The 24,912-nt window shown below is 37.4% G+C and overlaps 1 protein-coding gene and 1 long non-coding RNA gene across 14 annotated transcripts in view; one reads left to right on the forward strand and one right to left on the reverse strand.

Annotated features, from left to right (window-relative positions):
- The window catches only part of LOC120404292, a 96,052-nt gene extending 88,645 nt beyond the window's left edge, over positions 1-7,407 (reverse strand). For 4 of the 5 annotated variants that reach the window (XR_005597916.1, XR_005597917.1, XR_005597915.1 and 1 more), the window contains exon 1: positions 7,317-7,407. This is a non-coding gene — a long non-coding RNA (uncharacterized LOC120404292). Of the gene's footprint in view, positions 1-5,046; positions 5,090-7,316 lie in introns of all 5 variants that reach the window. The other variant, XR_005597914.1, reaches the window with a different exon arrangement.
- ANO3 (anoctamin 3) overlaps positions 1-24,912 on the forward strand; it is a 421,744-nt gene that overhangs the window by 338,634 nt on the left and 58,198 nt on the right. For all 9 annotated transcript variants that reach the window (XM_039536552.1, XM_039536545.1, XM_039536546.1 and 6 more), the window contains 6 exons: positions 1,353-1,397; positions 11,404-11,535; positions 13,783-13,889; positions 15,933-15,988; positions 19,284-19,405; positions 21,204-21,338. In XM_039536552.1, the coding sequence (XP_039392486.1) occupies positions 1,353-1,397; positions 11,404-11,535; positions 13,783-13,889; positions 15,933-15,988; positions 19,284-19,405; positions 21,204-21,338 (597 nt within the window). The remainder of the gene's footprint in view (positions 1-1,352; positions 1,398-11,403; positions 11,536-13,782; positions 13,890-15,932; positions 15,989-19,283; positions 19,406-21,203; positions 21,339-24,912) is intronic.

Below are 24,912 nucleotides of genomic sequence, written 5' to 3' on the forward strand. Positions count from 1 at the left end.
AATCCATGGTACACCCACATCTTGAATACTGTGTGCAGATGTGGTCACCCCATCTCAAAAAAGATGTATTGGAATTGGAAAAGGGTCAGAAAAGGGCAACAAAAATTATTAGGGGGTATGGAACGGCTTCCATATGAAGAGAAATTAATAAGACTGGGACTTTTCAGCTTGGAAAAGAGATGGCTCAGGGGAGATATGATTGAGGTCTATAAAATCATGACTGGTGTAGATAAAGTAGATAAGGAAGTGTTTACTACTTCTCATAACAGAAGAATTAGGGGTCACCAAATGAAATTAATAGGCAGCAGGTTTAAAATAAATAAAAGGAAGTATTTCTTCACACAATGCACAGTCAACCTGTGGAACTCCTTCCCAGAGGATGTTGTGAAGGCCAAGACTATAACAGGTTTCAAAAGAACTAGATAAATTCATGGAGCATAGGTCCAACAATGGCTAATAGCCAGGATGGGCAGGAATGGTGTCCGTAGCCTCTGTTTGCCAGAAGCCGTGAATGAGCAACAGGGAATGGATCACTTGATGATGACCTGTTCTGTTCATTCCCTCTGGGGCACCTGGCACCGGCCACTGTCAGAAGACAGGATACTGGGCTATCTGGACCTTTGATCTGACCCAGTAGGGCCATTCTTATGCTCTTGTATAAAGGTTACTTGATATAGAGGGAGGGGGCATGTAGAGCAGTAGTGGGAAGTGAAACAAATATTTTGCTTCAAATCTGTATGTGTATTGTTTCAAGAATAACTGTTCTCTGTGAAGATTTCATAGGAAATTACATGACTTTTTCCCTCAGAAGTTACTGTACCCAGTGAAAAGGAGAGAAGAGAACTGAATATAAAAACAATTTGTTCCAGTTACTGCTTAATGAATCTTGGGTCCATATACTGCTCTTGATTTGCATGCAAAATGGTAATGGATGTCAATGAGTCACATGTACAGATTTAAGACAGTGTATATAGCCTTTAATGCAGAACTAAAGCAACTGCTAATTTTGAAAATGAGTCCTGTAGAATTAAAAAAAAATTAAGGGCCATATCTTAATAGTTTTTTGGACAAAACTTGTATTATCTTTATTGAGAAGTCTGTGAATGAATTAGTAGTTGGACATGGCCCGGCCTATATAGATTGATTTTTCAAGCGTCATGATATGAACCATTTCAAATTTGAACAGATACACAGATCAGAATATCCTTAATGAATTACTGTATTTCAATTTAAAGATGTTTTTCACTCTTTAGCATATAAATGTGCATGGTATGTGTTCTTGTATAATGTGGAAGTCCTTTTCAACTGTCTCTTACTTGATTGTTCTCAGATGACTTCTGCTATTCTTTCAGGAAAAAATGTTATTACACTGACTGGAGGAGCAAAACCATGGGCAGGTTGGTGGGTGATGCATAGCTTCTAATCTTGCATATAGTCACCTGCTAAACATTAGCAGTTGTAAATTTATCCAGAGCAACTAAAACCATTACATTTGATTCATGGAAACTCAAAAATGCATTAACACAAATAATGCCTTAAAATAGTCAGCTGTTACATGATGCAGTACAGTACCGCTTTGCCAGTTCTCACTTTGCAAGTGAAATACTTCTCATTCCAAAAAAATGGTCTCATTTAGTCTATCAGCAGAGATTTAATATCAAAGACAGCATTGCAGTGAGGCCTCTGGTTACTAAAATTTCATTGTTGCTTTACAAAATGTACTTTTTACTAGCACATTATGCCTCATATTAATCAAAACCAAACTCCAGTTGTTGAACTAGGAACCTGAGCCCGCAAATACACACAAGGTTCACTTCATGCCTTTGAGTAAAGGCCTAAATTAAAGTACACTTTGTGATGCAGTATCCTTGAGCTTTTGTTTCATATATTTGATGGCTAACAGTAATATTCAGTAAAGGGTCTTTGACTCACTATGTGAGTTAGCAAGGTTCTACTATATTTCCAATATACACTCCATTCTAGCATTATTGGTTGTTAATTTTCCATAGAGAAGCACTCCATTGTAGAAATGGTAGCCTCAAGAGCTGGTAAGACCTATTGCTCTGTTCCAAAATTTAAGTGCCAATTGAAACAAGCTTATGAGATTGCTAGACTAATTTCCATACCAAAAATGTGTCCTAATGCTTATGAGTAAGCTTGGAAGGATTAGATTTGCATCAGTAAATGTTGATAAACATCAATTTCACCCATACACACACATACCAACAGAAATATTTCCATCAAGTATAATCAAAATTTGTAGAGAGACAAAGTAAGAAAACTGCAGCTTAAGAAATTATTGAAATTTGATTTAAGGTTTTATTTGGTATGTTTTGATATGTAATGTTGACAATTTATATTGTAACAGTAATAAAGCTCTAACTTTTTGAATCTCAACATCTACTATCATTAAAAACATTTTCTAATTCCCCATAATTTCCTGCAACTGTGAAAATTTAAATAGATAAATTTTAAAAGCTTAAAACCAAAAACTTTACACAACTGTGAAAATTTAAATTGATAAAATTCTCAAAAAACATGCTTAAAAATAGACATTGATATCCATTGAAATTTATATAAAAAAATACTGGAATTCTGCTAAGCATATTTATGAACCAAATATCTACATTTGCTTGACAATTAATTATTACACTATAGAGCCTCCAAGAGTGCAAATCCTGCCAGAGTTCACTATTTCCTGTGCAGTATTCAGTTAATGTTGTTGGTTGTGCAAGACCACCAGTTAACCAAAAAAAAATCACAAAATTTCACTGAATTGCAAAATGTGGTTTATAAATCCAGTTTCAATAATAATATTAGACCGAAATAATTTATAACATAAATTTACAACTGCTTTTCTCCTCTCCCCGTCATGCATGTGCTTGCTTCATTTTAGTGTACAATTCAAAGCAAACCACTTACATTTTTGTAATATTAAGGCAAATGTAACAGGGCTATGCCATAAAACTGAATTCTTCCTAGGATTTCTGGGTGTAATAACTTGGATGCTAGGTGGATTTATGATTCCCTTTAGTAACACAGGTATCTAGAATATGCAGTTGAAATCAACCCAGTTTCTAAGAGTAGAGTAACAAACAATATTGCCATATTTGCATTCAGGAAGGAATGTTTACCCAGGTCAAATTGGCAGAGACCATGGTTTTTTTGGGTTTTTTTTTTTTTTTTTACCTATTTCACAGCGTGGAGCAAGACAGTCACTTGCTGGTTTGAACTAGAGTAAATCATGCATTCTCTGTAATTTGAAGTCTTTAAATCAAGATTTGAGGATTTTAGTAAATCACCCAGCAGTTATGGGCAAATTACAGAGGTGAGTGGGTGAGGTTCTCTGGCCTGCGATGTGCAGGAAGTCAGACTAGATGATCATGATGGTCCCTTCTGACCTTGAAGTCCATGAGAACTTTAACATCAGAGACAAACACACTTACATATTTCATTTTTATATGAAGTTTGTTTTGTGAGAAATTAAAAAAAAACAAGAAGGAAGCGAAGTTAAATATTTTGCTGGGGTTTTTATTCTAGCATTTTAAGAGAGCAAACACCTTTTTGAAAGAATTGCATGTGAACTCTTACTGTTGAAAAGTCCAAATCTAAATAAGAAAACTAATCCTAAAAATTCACACAACACAAAATTTGAAAAATAAATCATTGTTATATTTTTTTCAGTATGTGTGCATCACTGTCCATATTACCATAATAAATCTATAGATTGACAAATTGTGACCTATGAACATAAATGTAATTAAAGGAATTACTGTTCTATTAAAATTTTGAAATTAACAGGTAGAGTGCACAAGAACTAGAATAAAAAACTGTACATTAAAATTAATATTTCTCATCACTCTTCATTTTTAAATAAAAGATTATAGTTTATTAGACAGTTTTGCATATTGGGGACAAATTCTAATCTCAGATGTATCTCCACAGGCAGGATTTGATTTTTAATGCCCGTGGTGTCAGATATCTTAAAAATTCATGATGATATTAATGTATTAGGACTAATTCTGTACATGTTCCACACCTATTCAGTCCTGTTGGACTTACTCATATATAATCACTGCAGAATTGGACCTGTTGTTTAGGAAAGTTCTGTGCATGCACACACTTCATTTTTGTCACCCCAAATTTACTTCAAAATTGGCATATTAAAGATATGCAAAATGGGTAATTTTACTTCACAGTCTTTATCCAGGGTGAAATACTGATATTTCCTGCAGCAAAATGGCAGCTCTTAGAGTAGAGAAATGGAAACAGGAGTGTGGTTTATTTTTTATGGTGAAATAAGGATCTATCCTTGCAGAAACTGTCATTAATTCTGGCTTTAAAAAATGCATTTGCTAGTTAGTGAACCCCAATATTTTGTACATCTATGTAGTATGTGGCTTTAGGGCCTGATCCAGTTTTCATATAAGTTAATTGGAGTCTTTCCATTGACTCCAGTGGGAGTTGGATTGTGGTTATGACACCAGATCTTAAGCTGGTGTAAACTGCCATAATTCCATTACATTTAATAGAACTATGCCTGTTTACACAAGCTGAGGATCTAGTCCAGTGGTCTCCAAACTTTTTTGATTGTGCATCCCATCACTAAAAAAAATTTGAGCATGCACCCCCTGCTCCTGGCTGAACTGTCGAAGCAAAAAAAAAAAAGAAAAACAAAAAAGGCTGCTTGGACTCCCGGCCGAACTGCTGAGGAATGTTGGGGGAGAAAAAAGTGGCGCTGCTCTGGCGGCACTCCTCCTGCCGTGCACCCCGAACAATCCTCTTGCGCACCCCACTTTGGAGACCACTGATCTAGTCCATAGTGTACAGATAACCATCCTTACTTAGTAATATGTATATTTGTAAGTAAAGAATGTAATAAATTAAGAGCTGTTACGGGGTCTAATTCTGCAAGTTCTCCATGAATGGGACTTCCATTGCAGTCAATGGAATGCTTACAGGATCAGAGCTCTATTGTCTATCTGATCAGATATCTGTGTCTTTACCAGCTCATTTATTAAACCACTCGATTAAGAGAATATGTACCTGATCATGATGTTCTTTGTTCTGCCACTCATATCTCCACATTCTACAGGAACAGCAAGATTGTACTCTATAAGGCTAAATACTTAATACTTTAGAAGTCTGCAAGTAAATACATTGCAACATATCAGATAAAGAAAGCACATATCAGATATTGTGTGAATTCTCCCAGACTTCAGACAAGATGACCTAAAATATTTTTGTTTGTCTTTTGTCTCTGATTTTTCAGACAGACTAATTTTTTTCTTTTAAGACTGATATTGAGGAAAACACCAAAATAAATTCTACTATACACACAGCAAAACATTTACATAATATTTTAATTCTGGTGTAGGCCCACAAAATCTGGGCAATTATGAATTATTATAACATAATTGCCATCTCTAATTGAATTTATTACTAGAGCTGGGCAAAATTTTGCAGATTAATAGTTCAATTTCTGGAAAAAAAATCACTTTAGGGTCTATATAAACTAATTGTGAATTCAAGTCCAATTTGGTGAATTGTTCTGGCTGAAGAAAATCATTGGAAATCTGTTTCAACATTTTGATTTAACTTTTTGTTTCAAAATGATATTTCATTTTGAAATGTAAGTAGATGTATTAAAACACCTGAAAATGAAACCAAACGGGAAAAGTTTCAAAGGAATCTTTGAAATCAAATTAATCTGATTTACCCCCTGAACAAAAATAATTTATTTGCTCAACTTTAGTTTTTACTTCTAAGTATTAGAGAGGATACATTCCAATCTTCCTTCATCAGAAGTCTGCAGAATTGAAAATGACCTAGCTTACATGTGAGTTGCAGTAGCTGGGTATTCTGGTGCTTCGTGTACTTAAGTCGTATCCTTGATTTGTTCCATTGTGTATGAGTTTGGTAACATGCTTTTTTTTTATGTTCAACAACGTCTGAATTTTGGAGTACTGAACCATTTATTGATCATAATAGCTTTTCCTGGCTATGATATAGGCATGTATAGCTCTGTGATTTGTTTGGTTTATTTATTTCAATATCTACTACAGAATAAATTATATATTTATCTGTTTATTTTTTGTTATGAGAGTTTCTCCACAAGCCCTATAAAAATTAACATATAAATAAATGGAGACCTGGGTTTTCTTTCAGAGCCTATTTACTTTGAATCTCTATACCATCCTTTGCAGGTCTAATGTTGATAAACACACGGTAGAGCCAATTTTGAACAAAACAACTGCGGCTGTTGCCCTTTTCATAAATTTTAATCCTAACAGCTAGATACTGCAAACCCTTAGCCTGACTTGACTTAAAAGAAGCTAATTGGGAGAGTAATCACTACTCAAAGGAGCAAGACTTTTTAAGGTCCACCCATAAGAGCCTTCATTCAATCCATCTATGAAACTCAAGTTAGACAATGATACTTGGTTGCCCAGCAAGTTTATAAGACACCATTAAGTGATCACAAATTATACAAAAAAGAATTAATGTACAATTGCAGAAAAGGCAGTGTGAGTTAAATAGAATCTGATATCTCCTGTCCTCACATATGGTAATTGGCTAGAAGCAGGTAGCATGGAATGTCTCAGTACATACAATGTTATACTCTGAGAATGCAGACAACTTAGCTGATTCACAATTAAGAAGACACTTTTTCTTTTTATTTTGTAAGTGAATTAAATGCTAATGTAAGGTGTCTGACTGGTGTATTTGCAGGTGTAATCCTGGGAATTGGAATAGTCTTTGTTCACAAGGCAGGTTCAGCAGGAATGCAATTTGCCTACCAATGTGCCTTAGCCCTGATGTAGAGAACTTCCTCTAGATGTAAAATAGTTCAGTCTGGAAATTCATCCTTTAACCTTCCACTGACAAGTGTGCTAATTGTGATGCTAGTATGTTTCTACTGATGTGGACATTGGCCCTCACTCAATTGCACAGCTATTAGGTTATAAAGACATTACCAGCTGAGACTGGATTCACACCATATAAATGTGGACAGTCCAGTCACAATATAGTCTTTCAGAAAAAAGTCTTTTTATAATATATACAGTGATGCTTATTAAATCTGGATGCCTAAAGTTAGGCATGTTACTTAGGTCTAATGGATATAGAAGTATATTAGAATTTATCTCCTAGTGACTACAAGGCTAATTAGTCTATTAATGTCAAAGAGAGCAATGAGAGTTTAGCTCCTCTAATCAAGCTGCTTATTTAGGTGCCTAATGTTAGGCACCAAAGTGTGACAATTTTGCTTGGAGACTTTATGTAATTTGATATATCAATATATTGAAGAAACTTACTGTGAACAGAAAAACTGCCTGTGTGAAATCTATGAACATAGAAGATATTAGGATGATGCTGATGTCAGGAACCTTTTAACCTGGCCAGTGACAATTGCCTAATACTGGAATTTCATGCCACTATTGAGTATGATAGTTGTAACAATGTAAAGAGAACTAAAAGGGCTGATAATTCTAAGCCAAATCTTTCAGTCATGGGAGTATATATACTGAGCAAGAACGGAGAGATTTTGGCACAGTATTGATACCTAAATAATACCAACAGTTGCAATAACATATATAGTTAAGGGTTTTTCCCCAAACCAGAATTATTCATTGGGGTTTTTAAAAGAATATGAGGATAAATGGAAAAGTTAGGATAACTCCTGAGATTTAGTCTGAAAGGTTTATGAACACACAATTCTGCAAAAGAACATAAAAGTGCAATTAAGTTGAAGATTTCCGATAGGAATCATACTAACTTAGGGAAGGGATAATTGTCATTACTAAGTGAAATCTATTAATAAATGAAGGATTTAACTTTTCTTGTTATGTCAGATAATAAAATGCAATGGTATTGCAGAGTAACATTTTATAGTCACTATAAGGCAATTACTTTTACAACTGTTAGTGTTGCAACACTGGGTATTTTCAGTTGGAATGTAGCTGTGCTCAGAATTTGGCCCATGGAATTTTCCTCCATTGTGACCTGTCTGATCTCTCCTTCCATCACAAAATCCTGACTTTACAAGAGTTATTCATTACAAGCTAAATTCTGCCACCTTTACTCATGATGAGTCACAATTTAGTGAGTAGTCCCATTGAATTCAGTTGGATTACTCAGGAACTAAGGTACTGCTCCATTTGTGCAACAGTGTGAGAATCCAGTCCTGTGATTTGGACTTAAATGTACATTGACAGATTAGTCAGACTACTCTTTCACCACCTTCATGTCTTTACTGAAGTTTGAGAATCCATAACACTCTCTTTCAGACAAATAAGTTTAAGAAATTGAATGAAAACTCTGGGAAAGGACCTAAATTAAGAATAAAAATCAGAAACCAATGCAAAAATCTGATTTATTATCACAAACTCCATGGGAATGTAGAAATTTCAAGAATCTGGTGTCATGGTATACATTAAAGTACTGTAAGGCCTGATGCGATTCCTGTTGAAAAAAACAGGAAGACTGATGCTGACTTCTGTGAAAGTTGGATTGGGCTCTAGATGCAGTGGGGCTATTCTCTTCACACAGTAGTGTAATTTAGCTGTAACTAAATTGATGCCCATGTAATTACACCATGTGAGAGGAAAAAAAGGCCTACTATTCCCAAACCCAATCCATAAATACTAAATTTAATCTATGCTTTGCACTAACTGGCAGCAAAAATGTGTTTGCAGTGTGTAAAACCCTAGTAGGAGACAGACTAATCTGAAAAGTAAAATCGTATGGCCTTGTCCTGCAAATGCTTATACATCTGAGCAACTTTATTCCTGTGACTCAGCTCTATTAGACTCAAGTGTACATTTGCAAGATTGGGTCTTTCCACAGCAGCAGTGGGTATAGGGGTGGTTGGTTTTTGTTTTTTGCAATTTAAAACCAGACAGCTTTTTTGGAAAAAATAAATAAGCAAATATGCAATTGGACTGGGAAACTTCATGCTTCTAAGTGTCACCCTGAAGCTTTTTTTCATGTTAGATTCTCCCTGAAAATAAAAAATTAATGGAAAAGCCTGAGTGCTTTTACTGTGCAGCCTGCTGCCAATTTAAAATAAGCTTTTTCAGCAATCACACTTATATTCCACTTTTCTTTCAGCTTAATTCATGGGATATTTTCATGCAGATGTAAAATATTTCCCCATAACTTTAATTGCTAGATGCAAATGGCCTCATTAGGATTATATGAGAGTCTGGCTCTACATTTTACAATTCTAAATAATAAATGTGCACATTTATTTATTTATTTATTTGGTAGCACTAGTTATTGGCGTTTCTTTTGTACTGTGTTTCTTTGCTGATTGTGAGAGGTAATTTTTCTGAAGGGCAGTCTCCCTTTCTAAGTTCAAATTGCAGGTGCAAAACTCATGCCTACATTTTTGCTCTCATAACAAAAAAGTGGGCTCATTCCAAGTAGTTGTATCTCTGACCACCATACCCAATTAGTAGTTTAATTGCAGATGTAAATTAGATGGTTATAAGAGTAAGTACCCAGAGTTGTGCTCTGGATTCATTTTGTGGGTACAAATGCAGATGTAACTTGTGGAAACCAGGCCTTAACCCAGTTGAAAAATATAGCTGTAGTTAGGGTGTCTGGACACTCAGCCATGCCTCCAAAGATACAATATATCATAACATGAAACCCAATCCAGTGTTCCTTGAACACACAAAATTCCCATTCACTTCAATGGGAGGAGAGTTTGGAGGTGCAAGAAATACAGGATCAGGCAAATCTGAAGGGAAGAATTGTCATTGTTGGGGAATTAACTAGATTACCTAATAGATCTCTTCCATCTCTAATTTCTATAAACTGAGTTCTGACATCCTTATGTAAGCACATCTCTAATGGGGGAGTCAGGGAGTCTTGCCTATATAAAGACTAAGCACAGACATAGAACTAAATCCTATAATAACCTGTGAAACCTGAATCTTTAGAAAATTGCAGAAAATTATCATCAGTTTTTGTCTAAATGCTGAATGTGAAAATGTTTCATCTTGCTCTAAAGTATTCTTGTTTTACTTGATTTGTGCTTATACTCTGATGGGATATCATAGAATCTCAGGGTTGGAAGGGACCTCAGGAGGTCATCTAGTCCAACCCCCTGCTCAAAGCAGGACCAACCCAACTAAATCATCCCAGCCAGGTCTTTGTCAAGCCTGACCTTAAAAACCTCTAAGGAAGGAGATTCCACTACCTCCCTAGGTAACCCATTCCAGTTCTTCACCACCCTACTAGTGAAAAAGTTTTTCCTAATGTCCAATCTAAACCTCCCCCTCTGCAACTTGAGACCATTACTCCTTGTTCTGTCATCTTCTACCACTGAGAACAGTCTAGATCCATCCTCTTTGGAACCCCCTTTCAGGTAGTTGAAAGCAGCTATCAAATCCCCCCTCATTCTTCTCTTCTGCAGACTAAACAATTCCAGTTCCCTCAGCCTCTCCTCATAAGTCATGTGCTCCAGCCCCCTAATCATTTTTGTTGCCCTCCGCTGGACTCTCTCCAATTTATCCACATCCTTCTTGTAGTGTGGGGCCCAAAACAGGACACGGTACTCCAAATGAGGCCTCACCAGTGCTGAGTAGAGGGGAATGATCACATCCCTCGATCTGCTGGAAATGCCCCTACTTATACAACCCAAAATGCCATTAGCCTTCTTGGCAACAAGGGCACACTGTTGACTCATATTCAGCTTTTCGTCCACCATAACCCCTAGGTCCTTTTCTGCAGAACTGCTGCCCAGCCATTCGGTCCCTAGTCTGTAGCAGTGCATGGGATTCTTCCGTCCTAAGTGCAGGACTCTGCACTTGTCCTTGTCCATAATATGTAGATTTTGACAGAGCTCTACAAATCATATGGAGATTTAATTACATGTGCCAGGGACTAGGTTCATAAATATACAATTAAGGACTATATTTTTAATTCTCATTTTAAGAGGGAAATTTGTATGAGGTATCTAAAGGGTTTGTGTTTATATCTTAGATAAAGCTCTAGATTGGGCCTTTAAGCATATCCTTAAGTAAGGGTGGACATTGTAATTGCTCCAAACAAGCTACCTTGGGAAGGAATTGCAACACAGAGAGTCATTCTCTAAAGCAGTATGCTATTACCTTCCCCCTGAGTGTGCCACTTTAACATGGCCAAATCCTGCCATGCTTGCTTGACAAAACTCCTGTTGATGGCAGTGGGAATGGTGTCTGAGTGCGGTCCGAAGATTGGGTCACAAATAATGTAAGCATTGACTTTATTTTGGTTTAGTAATTTAGAAAAAAATAATCACACTCTTGCTTTCATTTCAAGCTTATAGTTCATTCTCATCCAGCATATATAGCTATGATGGCAACAAAAGTGATGTGCAGCTGGGAGCATAAGTCTAACTTGTCATTGTTCCAGTTTGCAGAGGAATATCAGAGAGCTGAAAAGTTGGTTGCCCAGAAATCCAATGAAGCTTGACAAGGAGGCCCTCCCTGACCTGGAAGAGACAGATTGTTACACAGCACCCTTTAGCCGAGCGCGGATCCACCAGTAAGTGTTGGTATTGGGAATGCAACAGCAGAGATCCATGTTCCCATTTTATTTTCTCATTTCTTCTCTCCAGGTGACAGAAAGGCAATCACTAACAGATGGTCACTGACAAACACATGGTGTCAGGCTTGCTGTTTCCTGTTGGTTTTCTTAGGGCCATATTCTGTCCTCTGATACTCACTAGTGACTTCCATTGATGGCAGTATAGTTCAGCAGATAGTGTAGGGGCAAAATTTGGCTCCAATAGGAGCATGCTATTCTGTCTCCTCTTACATTATTAAACACAAATACTCCTGGGTTGTTTTTGCATATTCAAGAAACAGCTGGGCTAAATCTGAGAGTATTCCCTCAGCTGAAACAGAAGGAAAACCCTGGGAACACACTGAAAACACTGACTTTGGATTTTAGCCAGCTGTGTATGCAACAAATGCTCCTGCCTCAGATATGTAGAGAAAACCCTTAATCTTCTATACACAACCTAAAAATGGTAAACATATCTGTTAAGGCTAACATATCATCTCTGCTTTTGCTGTACTATGGAATAATGTTCCTTGTTGTAATGCATAATGCAGTGATAGACTTTAAAATGATTTTAATGTATTATGCCTCTTCTGGTTTTTATTTAATCTTAAGATTTTAATAAAGTAGAATTAAAGCTTGACTTCTCTTGAATGGAGCCATAAATTCATGCGAATTCTAGTGGACAGCACATGATACCAGGAGCAGCTAAATTCTAATCCCAGCCAATGATTCACTGTGTGGCATTAGACCAATCACTTAGGCCAAAAAAAAATAAGTATTTTTTCTCACAACACACAGTCAACCTGTGGAACTCCTTGCCAGAGGATGTTGTGAAGGCCAAGACTATAGCAGGGTTCAAAAAAGTACTAGATAAGTTCATGGAGGATAGGTCCATCAATGGTTATTAGCCAGGATGGACAGGGATGGTATCCTTAGCTTCTGTTTGCCAGAAGCTGGGAATAGGCAACACGGGATGGATCACTTGATGATTACCTGTTCTGTTCATTCCCTTTGGGGCACCTGGCATTAGACACTGTCGGAAGTTAGCATACTGGGCTAGATGGACCTTTGGTCTGACCCAGTATGGCCATTCTTGTGTTAAAAACTCTCTTCTATTATTAGTGCCCAACTTGAGACATCTCAGCCCAGATGGTGAGTTGCATTAGAGTTGCACTTATCACAGAGTCAATGTGGGATGGAAGGGACCTCAAGAGGTCAAAGTCCATCCCTACCAACATCCCTTGGGTAAGCTGCCTTTCCAGCAATTTTATGACCCTGGATTGTGCTGAACATCTGTAATTCCCATTGACTTCAGCTGGATTTGAGAAAACTCAGTACTTCTGAAAATCAGGCCTGAGATGTTTCTAGTTCAGGAATCTCAAACTCCAGTCACCATGAGGGCTACATGAGGACTAGTACATTGGCCCGAGGGCTGCATCACTGAAACCTTTTCATACAAAGATACAAAAGCCCCCTAGGCCCCGCCCCCACTCCACTCCTTCCATGAGGCCAAGCCTCTGCCCCACCTCTTCCCACCCCTTCCCCGCCCCTATTCCAACCCCTTCCCCAAAGGCCTGGACCCAACTCCGCCCCTCCCTGCCCCTATTCCAACCCCTTCCCCAAAGGCCTGGACCCAACTCTGCCCCTCCCTGCCCCTATTCCAACCCCTTCCCCAAATCCCCGCCCCGGCCCTGCCTCTTCTCCGCCTTGTCCCCTGAGCGCGCAGCATCCCTGCTCCTCCCCCCCTCCCTCCTGGAAAGTCCTAAGCACTGCCAAACAGCTGTTTGGTGGCGGGAAGTGCTGGGAGGTATGCAGAGGAGTGGGAATGCAGCGTGCTTGCCGGGGGGCGGCAGGGGCTGAGGGGAGCTTGGCTGCCGGTGGAGTTGGTGCCTATAGCGGGCTGCAGGAAATAACTCTGGAGGCCACATGTTTGAGACCCCTGTTCTAGTTGGACACCCAAAAACTGAGGCATCTCAAATCACTGATCCCTTAATGAGAATTTTGGTCTTAATGTCTGTGACCATTCTCCCATCAGTAAAATGGGGATGATATGTGCTATTTCTCCAGGGTGTTGAAAGGACTCTTTGAAAATGTAAATCACTGCATCTTATGTAATAACTGTATATTACTATTATATATGTACAGTATGGTAAAAAGAAACTGTTGGATAGTTGTGCTTCGAAAGCTGTGGATTGCTTAAAATGATGCCTTTTTATATTTAAACAGCTTTACAATAAACAACAAAGACAGCTTCTTCAGCAACTCCACAAGAAGTAGAATAGTGCACCACATGCTCCAGAGAACGAAGTATGAAGATGGCAAATCAAAAATGGGTAAGAATTCTGATACTTAGAAAAATATAAATTGGATCTTATGACGAGTACTAATATCTTTCTATAAACTAAAGAAAAAGTGTTCATTAAATAAACTAAATAAATATTGCCAGTATTCATAGAATGACATTGTCAGTAATAGAGCTGATTGATCATTGCAAGCTGCTAATTAAGTTATTCAGTGAAAATCAACAATATTTTCTGATTATTGGGTTCATAAAATATTTTATAAATTTGATGGATAAATAGATATTCTTGTTTAGCCAGTGAAAGCATTTGTTTGTAGACGTGCAGTGTTGTCTTATGGTTAAATTCAAACCAGTAGTGTTAGCTATTAATACAGTAGTGTTCCTCATAGAAGATGAAAGCTTCGTATGGTTCAGCTTCACTTCTGATTAGCTGTTAGAACAGTTCCTGTCAAAAGGTATAAGTACACTATATGTTACTTTGCATTTTAAGAATTTATATTTGTTTATGCTTCATATTTCAGAGGGTACTAGTGTTCACAGCAATGATCCTGGTTATAATTCACTCTTCTTGTGGGAAAACAAGTGTAATTTATACCAAATATTGTAGATTTTCCTAAAGCATTTGTTCAATTTCCTGCAAACACCCACAGAAGAAAAGCTAAACCTATTCATATAAATGCAAGAATATGATATTTAAACCCCAAATATTAGAGTGCTAAAGTTATGATAACATTAACTCATCCACCTTGTATGAACTGTATATACATTTAATAGCCTAACTGGTAATGGAAGGTGCCATATATTCAAGGTGAAACAGGGATGAATTCAGGTCACTTTGAGAATCTTAGCTTCTGTATTTTCTAACATTTTGTGTACGTGTAACCTTAGCATTGCATTAACGTAGTGGGCCAGAACCTCAAATCTACAGCCAAACTGCAAAATTGCTGGGAAGGGTGGGCAAATGTGGTTTAAAGGTGTCCTTTGCATTACTTGATCCTTCTTCTGCTCTGTGTACTTGTCATTGCTTAGCTGTTAGTGAAGTCTGAATTAAAATGCACTAGGCTCCAACAGCTGGAGGAGGCTGAAAATGCTGCTTGGAATGGATGTAACACAATGCATCCTGACCACATACCTTTTTCCTTGCTATGCCAGCAGCAGGGAAGGGAGGGGTACCTATTCTATGCTGGCTTTATGCCACCTGGAGAACCACCTTATGAGTGATCATCCTTCCTAGTCCAGTGAAACCAGTTTTAAGCCTAAATTATGCCTGTAGTGCAGCACAAAGCAGCAGAATATCTGGCCCAGTGACAGGGTTATATTTCATGGGAGGGATGCATTTAATTCCCTTTGTTTTAATTTGAAATTTTAGGAAAAATAGAAACAGCTGCCTTTGAATGTTAGCTATTAAATGGCTTTGATGTGAATGGGGTGGGCTGGAGGTTTGCTGCTGTTTTCATTTGCCTGGAGAAATTTTCTTGGAAGCAAAGCAGCAGCACACCTAAAAAAAACATGGCAAATAGAGGACAATTGGGACCCAAACCTATTTCCATTGAAACCAATGGCAGTACTCCCATTAAGATCAATGGTAGCAGATTCGGGGTATGTCTTTGAGAGCACAGCACTCTGACCTGTTGAAAGTCCTGATTTCTTTGGGGTTGTCCGGGAGACTATTGACTTTGGGTGCCCCCCATCAGGGTTCCTGAGTAGTTGTCCAAACCTCCTGTTTTTCAATGGTAGGGCAGTTCCTTGGTTATCCCCTAGAGAGGGCCTCATTCACTGAAGAGCTGCCTTAAAGAACCACAGAAGAAAAGAGTATAGAGACTAGCCTCTGGAGGTCTCTGAAGTTAGAAAGAGCCATGTATCTTGAGGAAGCAAGAAGAGCCACAACTTCACGCTTAATGACAATGAACAGTTGTTCTACTTGTGCACAGGACTGATTATTGCCTTTTTTAAAAACAGTAACCCAATTATTTAGCATTGTCACATTTCCTCAATTCATAGGCTGAAATTCAATAGCTCTTGAAACAGCATGTATAAAAACTGATATTGAAACTCATTTTTTTCTTCTGCTTAGGTATTAATAGATTACTCAATAATGGAACATATGAAGCGGCATTTCCACCACATGAGGTAGCTGGTTTAGTTTTGCCTTAAGTGTTATGTTTAAAGTACAAGTTATTTTTAACATTGAGATCCTATTTTAACTATAAATTTGCTTTATGATGTTTTTATTTTACTTTGCATTCTGATAAGGCTTTTTATTTATAACACTCCCAACATTGATATGGGCCTAGCTTGGATATTTATCTAGTCTAATGTACAGTAATAACTTTCTGGGATGTTCTCCCATTGAGTTAAAATGGTCCTGTATTAAGTACATTTTTAAATCGACATTGCCTCTGAGATTGTTAAAGAGAACATAAATTGTTGCAATTAGTTCAAATTATTGTTACATGTTTTATACAAAATGTTCTGTTTTTCTAATTTGCTTTCCAGTGGATCAAATACAGGAAAACTGATACTAAAATTTGCAGTGCAAACAATTTCTCTATAGTTGTATAGAACTTTACCTTGAAAATAGTCCCATCAATAAATTAAGGATCTGATATAATGCCCATTTAAATCAATGAAGACTCCCATTGATTCCAGAGGGCATTGGGTCAGGCCCTAAATGGCTGAAAGAAGGAAAGAAGTCGTAAGTCTTTAGTGTTCTTTCTAATTAAGGGCAGAACTTTACACTGAGTTTCATGTCATGATCAGACCATTTGTAACATGGACAGTTTATGAGACATGAGATTGCTTTAGCTGAGAATGTGATACACCACATTGTGTTTCAAAGTGACTTAAATTTCCCAGGTTGTTGGATAAAGAACTGCTCTTGATATTAACAGTTTAATGCAGGGGAGGATAAAAGATCAGTACTCTGGACATACCATTCACATTTTCATTATTCATGCTTCAGCTAGATGTTATCGACTTTAGGGGAATACTAACAGTTCTAGTGGAAGAAAAAAATCCTCATAACTGTGAAAGCTTTCTCACTTCTACAACCACACTCTCTCACAAATATGCTTCTTTTTATAGTGTAAATGACTGTCTCTAGTTATATTGCAAATTATTACTTCAACAAATTTGTTTATTTTACTTATTTATTTATTCATTCACATTAGTGAGCAATTATTTTATTGCAATTGTGCTGATCCTTTTATTGCAAAGAACTGCATGAAAGACTAGGTATAAACAACTTTTTTATTTTGAATTTCCACCTCATTATATACAGTAAGTTAAAAGTTCAACTCCAATGTGAGTGTTATTGTGTTCATGTTTTGCTGTGGCAAACCAGTGGAAAAAAGGAGAAGAGAGAAATTCTAATAAAAATATTAGCACAGTTCTGCTTTATTTATGGCACCCATTTACGGCTTGCTTAGCGGGATAGGTGGGTAAGAGGCTCCTCTTTAGCTAGAAAACCACATTAGGCCCATTTTTGTAATGAGTTACACCCATGATTCCATACTGACTTCGGGATTGCCTGGGCGTGACTGAGTAGAATGTGACCCTTTACTGTGTTTTTGTCTTGACTCTTACTTTAAGCACAGAGTTGGGAAGGAAGGGTTAGGACAGTTTGGGAACTATGCATTTACATTATAGGGAAGTGAAGGTTCACAAACTCAAACAAGCTTGACAAATCTTTAAAAAGAGAGAGAGAGAAGAATCTTTAACTCTACAAGGTTCAACATGTGTGACTGACTGCTAACCTTGAAGGGACATCTCTGAACTGGCTGAAGAGTCATAAAATCAATCCTGGGCCTCCTACCAAGGCAGCCAACTATGCCTCCCCTCCTGCCTATGGAATGGAACTATGATTTGCTTGACTTGAGGAGTCAACTAGTGAAGTGGATTTCATGCAATACTGGACTCCTTTCTGAGATGGTGAACTGTAACCCCTCTAGCTGGTTGCTGGATCATTGCTATTCACTCGAGGGTGGAGGGTAGCACTCTCCAGAAAGGAAGCACTTGGCTGAATAGGACAAAAGACATTTTACAGCAGGATGGAAGCTGGTTGTCAGTCTTACACATTGCTTTCTCATCTTTTCCCATCACAATGTATCCCTTCTAATGCTGGCCCACCACCGGTGGCAGGCTCATAAATAATACCAATTGAGAAGTTGTTGTTAGATGCATTTTACAGTTCATACTATGCAGGACCATTAGTGGTTCTCGGCATGAACATTTTGTGGTATTGAAAATTGGGTGCAGCTTGCCTATACTGCAAGTCATGTCATGCCGTTAAGCTGTGCTGGGTTTGAGAAGAGAGAATAAAAGATGCCTTTTAAATAATGGAAGAATATTTTCAAGAAAATAACTGTAAAAATGATTGGGTTTTGAAATTTTAAAATGAATGCAACCCAGCGGTGCTTTGGAGCATTTAATGGACTGTACATTCTCTTCAAACTAGTGTACTAAATCAGTCCATACTTCATAATGCCATTACATGCAAGAGAATGGCCAGTAGAATTATATGCCTTACTAAATGAAAACATGGCCGTAAACTGGCATGCTGCCTTATGGTCAGAGTAAAATGAATGTAGAACCGTGGAAGATTGGTGACTTCACTTAGGAAGGGCCTGAAAATTCTGCATCATAACTTTTTATTTTATTTTAGAGTTTAACGCTGTATGTTAAACTGTAATGGAATCCAGACAAAGCCAAATAAAAGTGTTGTTTGGGTAAAAATGTTTGTATTCCTCTCTGGTCAGTTTTGTTTTTAATGCCTCAGGGAGAAAATAGTACCAGCTCTGATCTTCTCATGTTGTTTCCATTATCTATGACAAGGAATATCAAAGATAGACAAGGGACTTGTGTGACAGAATGAACCCCTGTATTCACACCCTTCACACTATTACAATAATCTTTGTACAAAAGTTATTACCGATTCTCTGTAAATCATAAGTAACTCCAGTAAAATCACGGAGTTACCCAGATGAAAAGAACTGGGCCCCGCATTGGAAATCAGTGGAATTACACAGGGAAGCAAAATATGCCCGTATTTAAAAGCATTTGAAGAATATAAATGCATATACAAATGACCATATATCCAGGACCTACAAATACTAGACTTGAAGCTGTGCGTCCCCACTGAAAAGTGGGGGGGGGTCTAGTTGGTCAGGAAAGAGTAATTTGGCACTGGTCTTTAAATCTCCCGGAGGAAATACGTCATTGCAGAGAAGTTTGTAACCACCTCTACTATATCAGGCTTAACAATAAACTCAGGATTTTTTGTAACTATTCGTAATAAATGAACCAACAAATCTGTGTCATCAGAAAAGTAATGTCCTTATTTATATTTGAATCCAAATGCCATCTTTTTAATGCCTCTTTCTTGCCCAGTGACACAAATATCTTTTTATTTCTTTCTATGATTCAGGGAAGCCACAAGAGCAGACATCCCATCAAAACACATGGAGCTCAAAATCACAGACACCTATTATATGAGCGCTGGGCACGGTGGGGAATGTGGTACAAATACCAGCCTCTGGATTTAATCAGGTACTCATACAATGTAACACAACTTGTTTCAATTATGTGAAAAGCTAGGCAGCAGTAGCCTACCCATTCTGCTGAAAATTACAGGGATTTTATATTTAAAATAAACAAAACTTTTTGAGCAAAAATGTGTCCTTTTGCTTTCTTGATAGAGTTTAGCTACTTGGTATTACAATACATGGCCTCGGTCCTGCTAGCTGTTCAGTGTTGGTGGATCCGTGTGTAGTCTTACTGATTTCAGTAGGATCCACGATGTTGGAGAGATTCACCCTCATGGAACAACTTGCAGAGAGAAGGCCTAAGGCTCAGTTCTGCAATCTGATTGGCACAGACAGACCCTTTCTCTAGCCAGAGACCTTTTGAAATCAATGTAGTGTCAAATGGCTACCACCTGGATCAATTTGCATGGACGAGGGTTTATGAGAGAAATGTTGATGAAGTTTAAAACAAAAAATCTAGTTTTGATACGATCAGTGTTGAAATTTGTTTCATTTCTTTTACCTATCTTACTATTAACACCAGGGCTTATTAAAACTAAAAGAATGTTAGAAATCAGTTTTTCCCTGTAATTAATGCTGGTGTTTTCTTTTTCACTTGTCTGTATTCACTGTTCAAGATAAGCAAAGTCAATTTCATTTCTGCTTACTGTCAATTTCTAGTTAATTTTAGGTCCTCATCCTGCAATCTGATGCATGTGGGTGGGCCCTTATGTCCCCACAGAGTCCCATAGAAGACAAGGGGCCTGCACATGGGTATAGGGGTCCTTCTGTCCTGACCAAATTGTAGGTTCAGTGCCTTATTTTCTAGCCATGTTCGCTGCCATCTCAGCTCTTCTGGCAACTTTTGGCCCATTCTTGAAGAATTAAGGATGAATCTTGAACTCATGTTCACCATGTAATACCACTTTGCTCTAACAGTAGATTTCTGTGACAATCCACCATACGTTTTTTTTTATAGTGGACTACATGCTATAGAGAATGGGCTCTTTGTCATCTTGCTTATCAGGATCCCAGCACAGGCAGTCAAGGCCAAGAGTCAGAGCAGGGGCAAATCTGAGACTGGGAATACCAGAAGAGTTTGTAGGCAGGTCCAGGTCAGAGCTCATACCGTGGGTCACAGTCTGAGTCAGGTTTCAGGGTCTGAGTCAGGAATCAAAGTCCAAATCAAGCCAAGAATTCAAGAGCAAGGAGCAGGAACAGTAATGGCAGCTACAGAAGATCCACACTGTTGCTGGGACACTTCCTGGAACACACCTTGGGTTTATATAGGGCAGGGAGCCAATCAGGAGTCATGGAGCTGCTGTCTGTCAAACTCTTGAGGCAGAACTTCCCATGTCTTTGTCTACAGCGGGTCATGGGAAGTGGAGTGCAAGTTGGTGACCAGCTGGAGATATCAGCTGCATGTTAGTTCTACAGGCCGGGTTCTGTAATTTTGTTACACAATAGTATTTGCATAACAATATGTCCAACTCTTCTGAATTTAATACTAACAAACGTGCTGTTTTATAATTCCTACTTTTACCAGAGCTGAAGTTACTGACTACTCTAAATCATTGCAACAGTGTAAAATTGTAGTGCACTCCAGCTGTTTCCTTATAGGATATGTGTATTGTTTAGACTGCAATTAGTGCCACTAAAGTATTATGTCAGAGTGAAATAAAATTGTATTTTGCACAAGTGCTACTAAAAAGATGATACATGAAAATAAACCTAATAATGATTATTTCCTTTTAGGATTCCTGTAATGCTATCAAGATGGGCATGATCATTTACTTCAAACTGTTTGTTTTTACTTCACACAGGCGGTATTTTGGTGAAAAAATTGGTCTTTATTTTGCTTGGTTGGGATGGTACACTGGAATGCTCATTCCTGCTGCACTTGTCGGGCTGTTTGTTTTCCTTTATGGATTGTTTACCATGGATTCTAGCCAAGTAAGGTATGATGCACAATAAAATCCTATTTTTAAAACCACAATAGACAGTTATTCTTGCCAGTTCCATTGTTGAAAATGCAAGTAGCAGCCAGGCACAACCTAAACCAAATGTTGCATCTCTTCAATCAAACTTTAACCATTTGCTAGACTTATAGCATTTCATAATAATCAAATTGAGGATTCAATTATGTTATCAGCTACATCCCCTCTGTGTAACAATTTATATCAAAAACTGGACATTTACCATTCATAGTAGCTAAATTTATGGCTGCGTTTGCAGCATTTCCAACTCTGTGTACAAGGAAATACAGCAAATACGGTGTTGAAGATAAGTAATTGCAAATGACCACCCATTAATGGTTCTCACTATAGTGAGATGAACTCATGAAAATTCTCTCTCATGATCTGTGGACTGGAGTATGGGATTGCATATAGATCTGGGTGCATCAGTGCAGTTCCAGAACTTCAACCTCTATCCTTCCATGCAAACCTTTCCCACCAAAAGGGATGTAATTGAAACTCTGAACTTAATTCTTCTCTCAGTTACATTGGTGTAAATTAAAAGCCAACTCCACTGTAGCCAATGGAGTTACACTCATTTAATACTGGTCTAAGGGAGATCACAGTCAAGTGCCGTGCAGCATGAAACCCACCAAAGTTGTAAAGTGAATTTACCCTGATGTGGGTCTGTCCCAGGAGGAGATAATGATATCAATTTAAGAAATAAGTGAAGAGAATTTGTGCTAAAGCAAATGTCTGATATATTGTAAGGAGAACTGTTTCTAAAGATAGACTTTTCTTTCCAAAGCTTTCCATTAGGAGTGATTAGCTCCTCAATGCAGAACAATAAACCATGAGAACAGAACATCAAGCTTAGTCTGTGGTTACTACTACTTTGCATGCTCAGACTGTTACCTTAATGGAGCAAAATTTTGTAGAAAATGAATGCAGTTTAGCCTTTGAACAAAGAGCACTTTACCTTTCTTTAAACTATCTTTATCCTGTATTTTACAAAGTCTGATACTGTCGCCCCTGCAGTGCTCAATTAAAGCTTTGTCAGGCTTCCTGTTATGAACCAAAATGTTCAGATTTGACCGTTTCAGATAACATTGGGTGTTATGATATCAGCCAAACACCATGTATTATTATTATTATGTATTTGATTGTGCTGAGGTGTTTAACTGTTTTTTCTGTGTTGTAAGTTTGAAAGGCAAACCCACAACATGAAATTGAATCAATTTAAAACTGAGTTGAAAGCAGTTTCAGATACATCTGCCCCCTGTGTCCTCTTGCTATTTTTCTAGTTTTACAATCAGATTTTCCTGTTTTTAAATGCTTATTTTCCCTTGCTTTATGAAGGACCTATCCAAACAAAAAAGGAAACTGGCCCTCTACAAGAGGAAGCATGAAAACTATCTACATAGAGGTGTCGGAATGCTCAACACAAGCAAATTAGGTCATCTAGGCACATGAGTTTTATGCTGCACAGCATGGCAATGACAGCAGGCATAGAACTCAGATCATCTTGCTCCAAAAGCACATGCCCCTAGCATTTGAGCTGAAGTATTTTAGCTGTTTATAGTCCATGACATTCAGTTAAGCAGTTCTAATTCTATACAGTAGAAGACAGTGATACACACACAAACTAGCCCATTCATTACAATATGTCCCTGCCTATTCTGGTGTAGGGTAGCAAAGATTAAACAAAATACTAGTAAATTAGATTGTGAAGACAACAAAGAATCCTCCATTAGCAAGAAGATGAAATAAATGACCTCATAAGTCTTTCTTTTCCATTTTTATATTCTATGGTTCTAGGATTATTTAGTTAAAGTTTGTAAAACACTTTGAAGAGAGTAAATGCTATATAAATGCCAGCTGGTGGTAGTAATTTATTATTTGGTTTTGCACTCTGTAGATGTTACATTACACACACACACACAAGGTACATCACAGGATACTGGCTAAATTGTTTTCTCCAAGACTGTTTTTATCAGGATTAAAACAATGAACATTTAGCATTTTAATTATGTGCCAGGGCATTATGTCAATCTGACAAATTGGCATATTGCCCCAAAACCTATTCAAAAATTTGATTATTCAATACAATACCAATTGATGCCAGATTGACTTTTATTCTAGTAATGCCCCTTATCAGGAATGTGCAAACTGTAAACATCACTTTGGATTTTGCTCGTAAAACAAACTGTTTATGGACATCAGTGACACAACTTGTTAATTTCTTTGCTCTGTGTTCACCGAAGTGTGTGTGTATATGTGTGTGTGTTTTCTTTTTATTTTGTTTTTTTTTTTAAAAAACCCTGCTCAGTGATCAAATCGGGTTTTGCAAAAATTACACTTTGCTCAGTAGTATCAATTCAACTGTTAGGGTTATGTAAAAGTCTGCTACTTGGGAAATACAAATCCTCCCTCTAGTGGTTCAGGAGCAAATTTGATCATTTGACTTTTTCATTTTATCCCCATTGTACCATTTACTTGCATTGTAGAACTGACGCAATTAGACAGTAATTGAAAAAGAAACCAACCTTTTATACAGTATAAATATCTCCAACAAACATTAATATATGGCCCATATTTTAAAACATGTTTTTCTCACTGGTGTCAGCAGAGTCGCTTGGTGAGCCAGAGGACTTTTCATTTCCCTATGACAGCTGATGGGCAAGGCAGATCATTCCATCAAAAGTCCCATTCTTTGTTGCCAGGGCTCCGCATTGGTATTAGGGCTGCTATGCATGGTAACCTCAGCCTGTGATTTCCAGTGGTGACAGCTAGTTCCTTGATTTTGTTGGGATATGGATGTAGCCATATCAGAAAAAACCCAGTGGATCTGTATCAAATTACCTTTGACACAGAGTTTGAGTTATATACATGCACAAACGAAGCTGCAGTATTTTGATCCATATTTTTGTTTTTTTGTTTCTATTGTGGTATATATTTAATGATAAAGTTGCCATTTCTTGACCAGGTTGTGAGACGGATTTAAAGTGTGCAACATATTGAAGGCCCTCCTAGCTCTTAAAATTCTTTCTTGGGCTGTTGATTAATTGCAGTTAATTCACGGGATTAACTCAAAAAAATTGTGATAAAAAAATTAATTGCAATTCATTGCGTGTTTAATCATACTGTTAAAAATAGAATACCAATTGAAATGTATTAAATATCTACAATTTCAAATATATTGATTTCAATTACAGCACAGTGCTCACTTTATATTTTTATTACAAATATTTGCATTGTAAAAATGATGAAAAGAGAATATTTTTCAGTTCACCTCATGCAAGTACTGTAGTGTAATCTCTTTATCGTAAAAGTGAAAATTACAAATGTAGATTTTTTGTTACATAACTGCACTCAAAAACAAACAATGCAAAATTTTAGAACCTGTAAGTCCATTTAGTCCTACTTCTTGTTCAGCCAATAGCTAAGACAAGCAAGTTTGTTTACATTTACAGCAGATAATGTGTCACATTATTGATTTGAAATGGGACCATATAGAACATGGTTGCAACCAAAGTCCTGTAGTGGCACCAAATCTTGTATAAGAGGGGGGAAATGA

The sequence above is a fragment of the Mauremys reevesii genome, linkage group 4 (assembly GCF_016161935.1).
Source record: "Mauremys reevesii isolate NIE-2019 linkage group 4, ASM1616193v1, whole genome shotgun sequence".
Taxonomy (NCBI): Eukaryota; Metazoa; Chordata; order Testudines; family Geoemydidae; genus Mauremys; species Mauremys reevesii.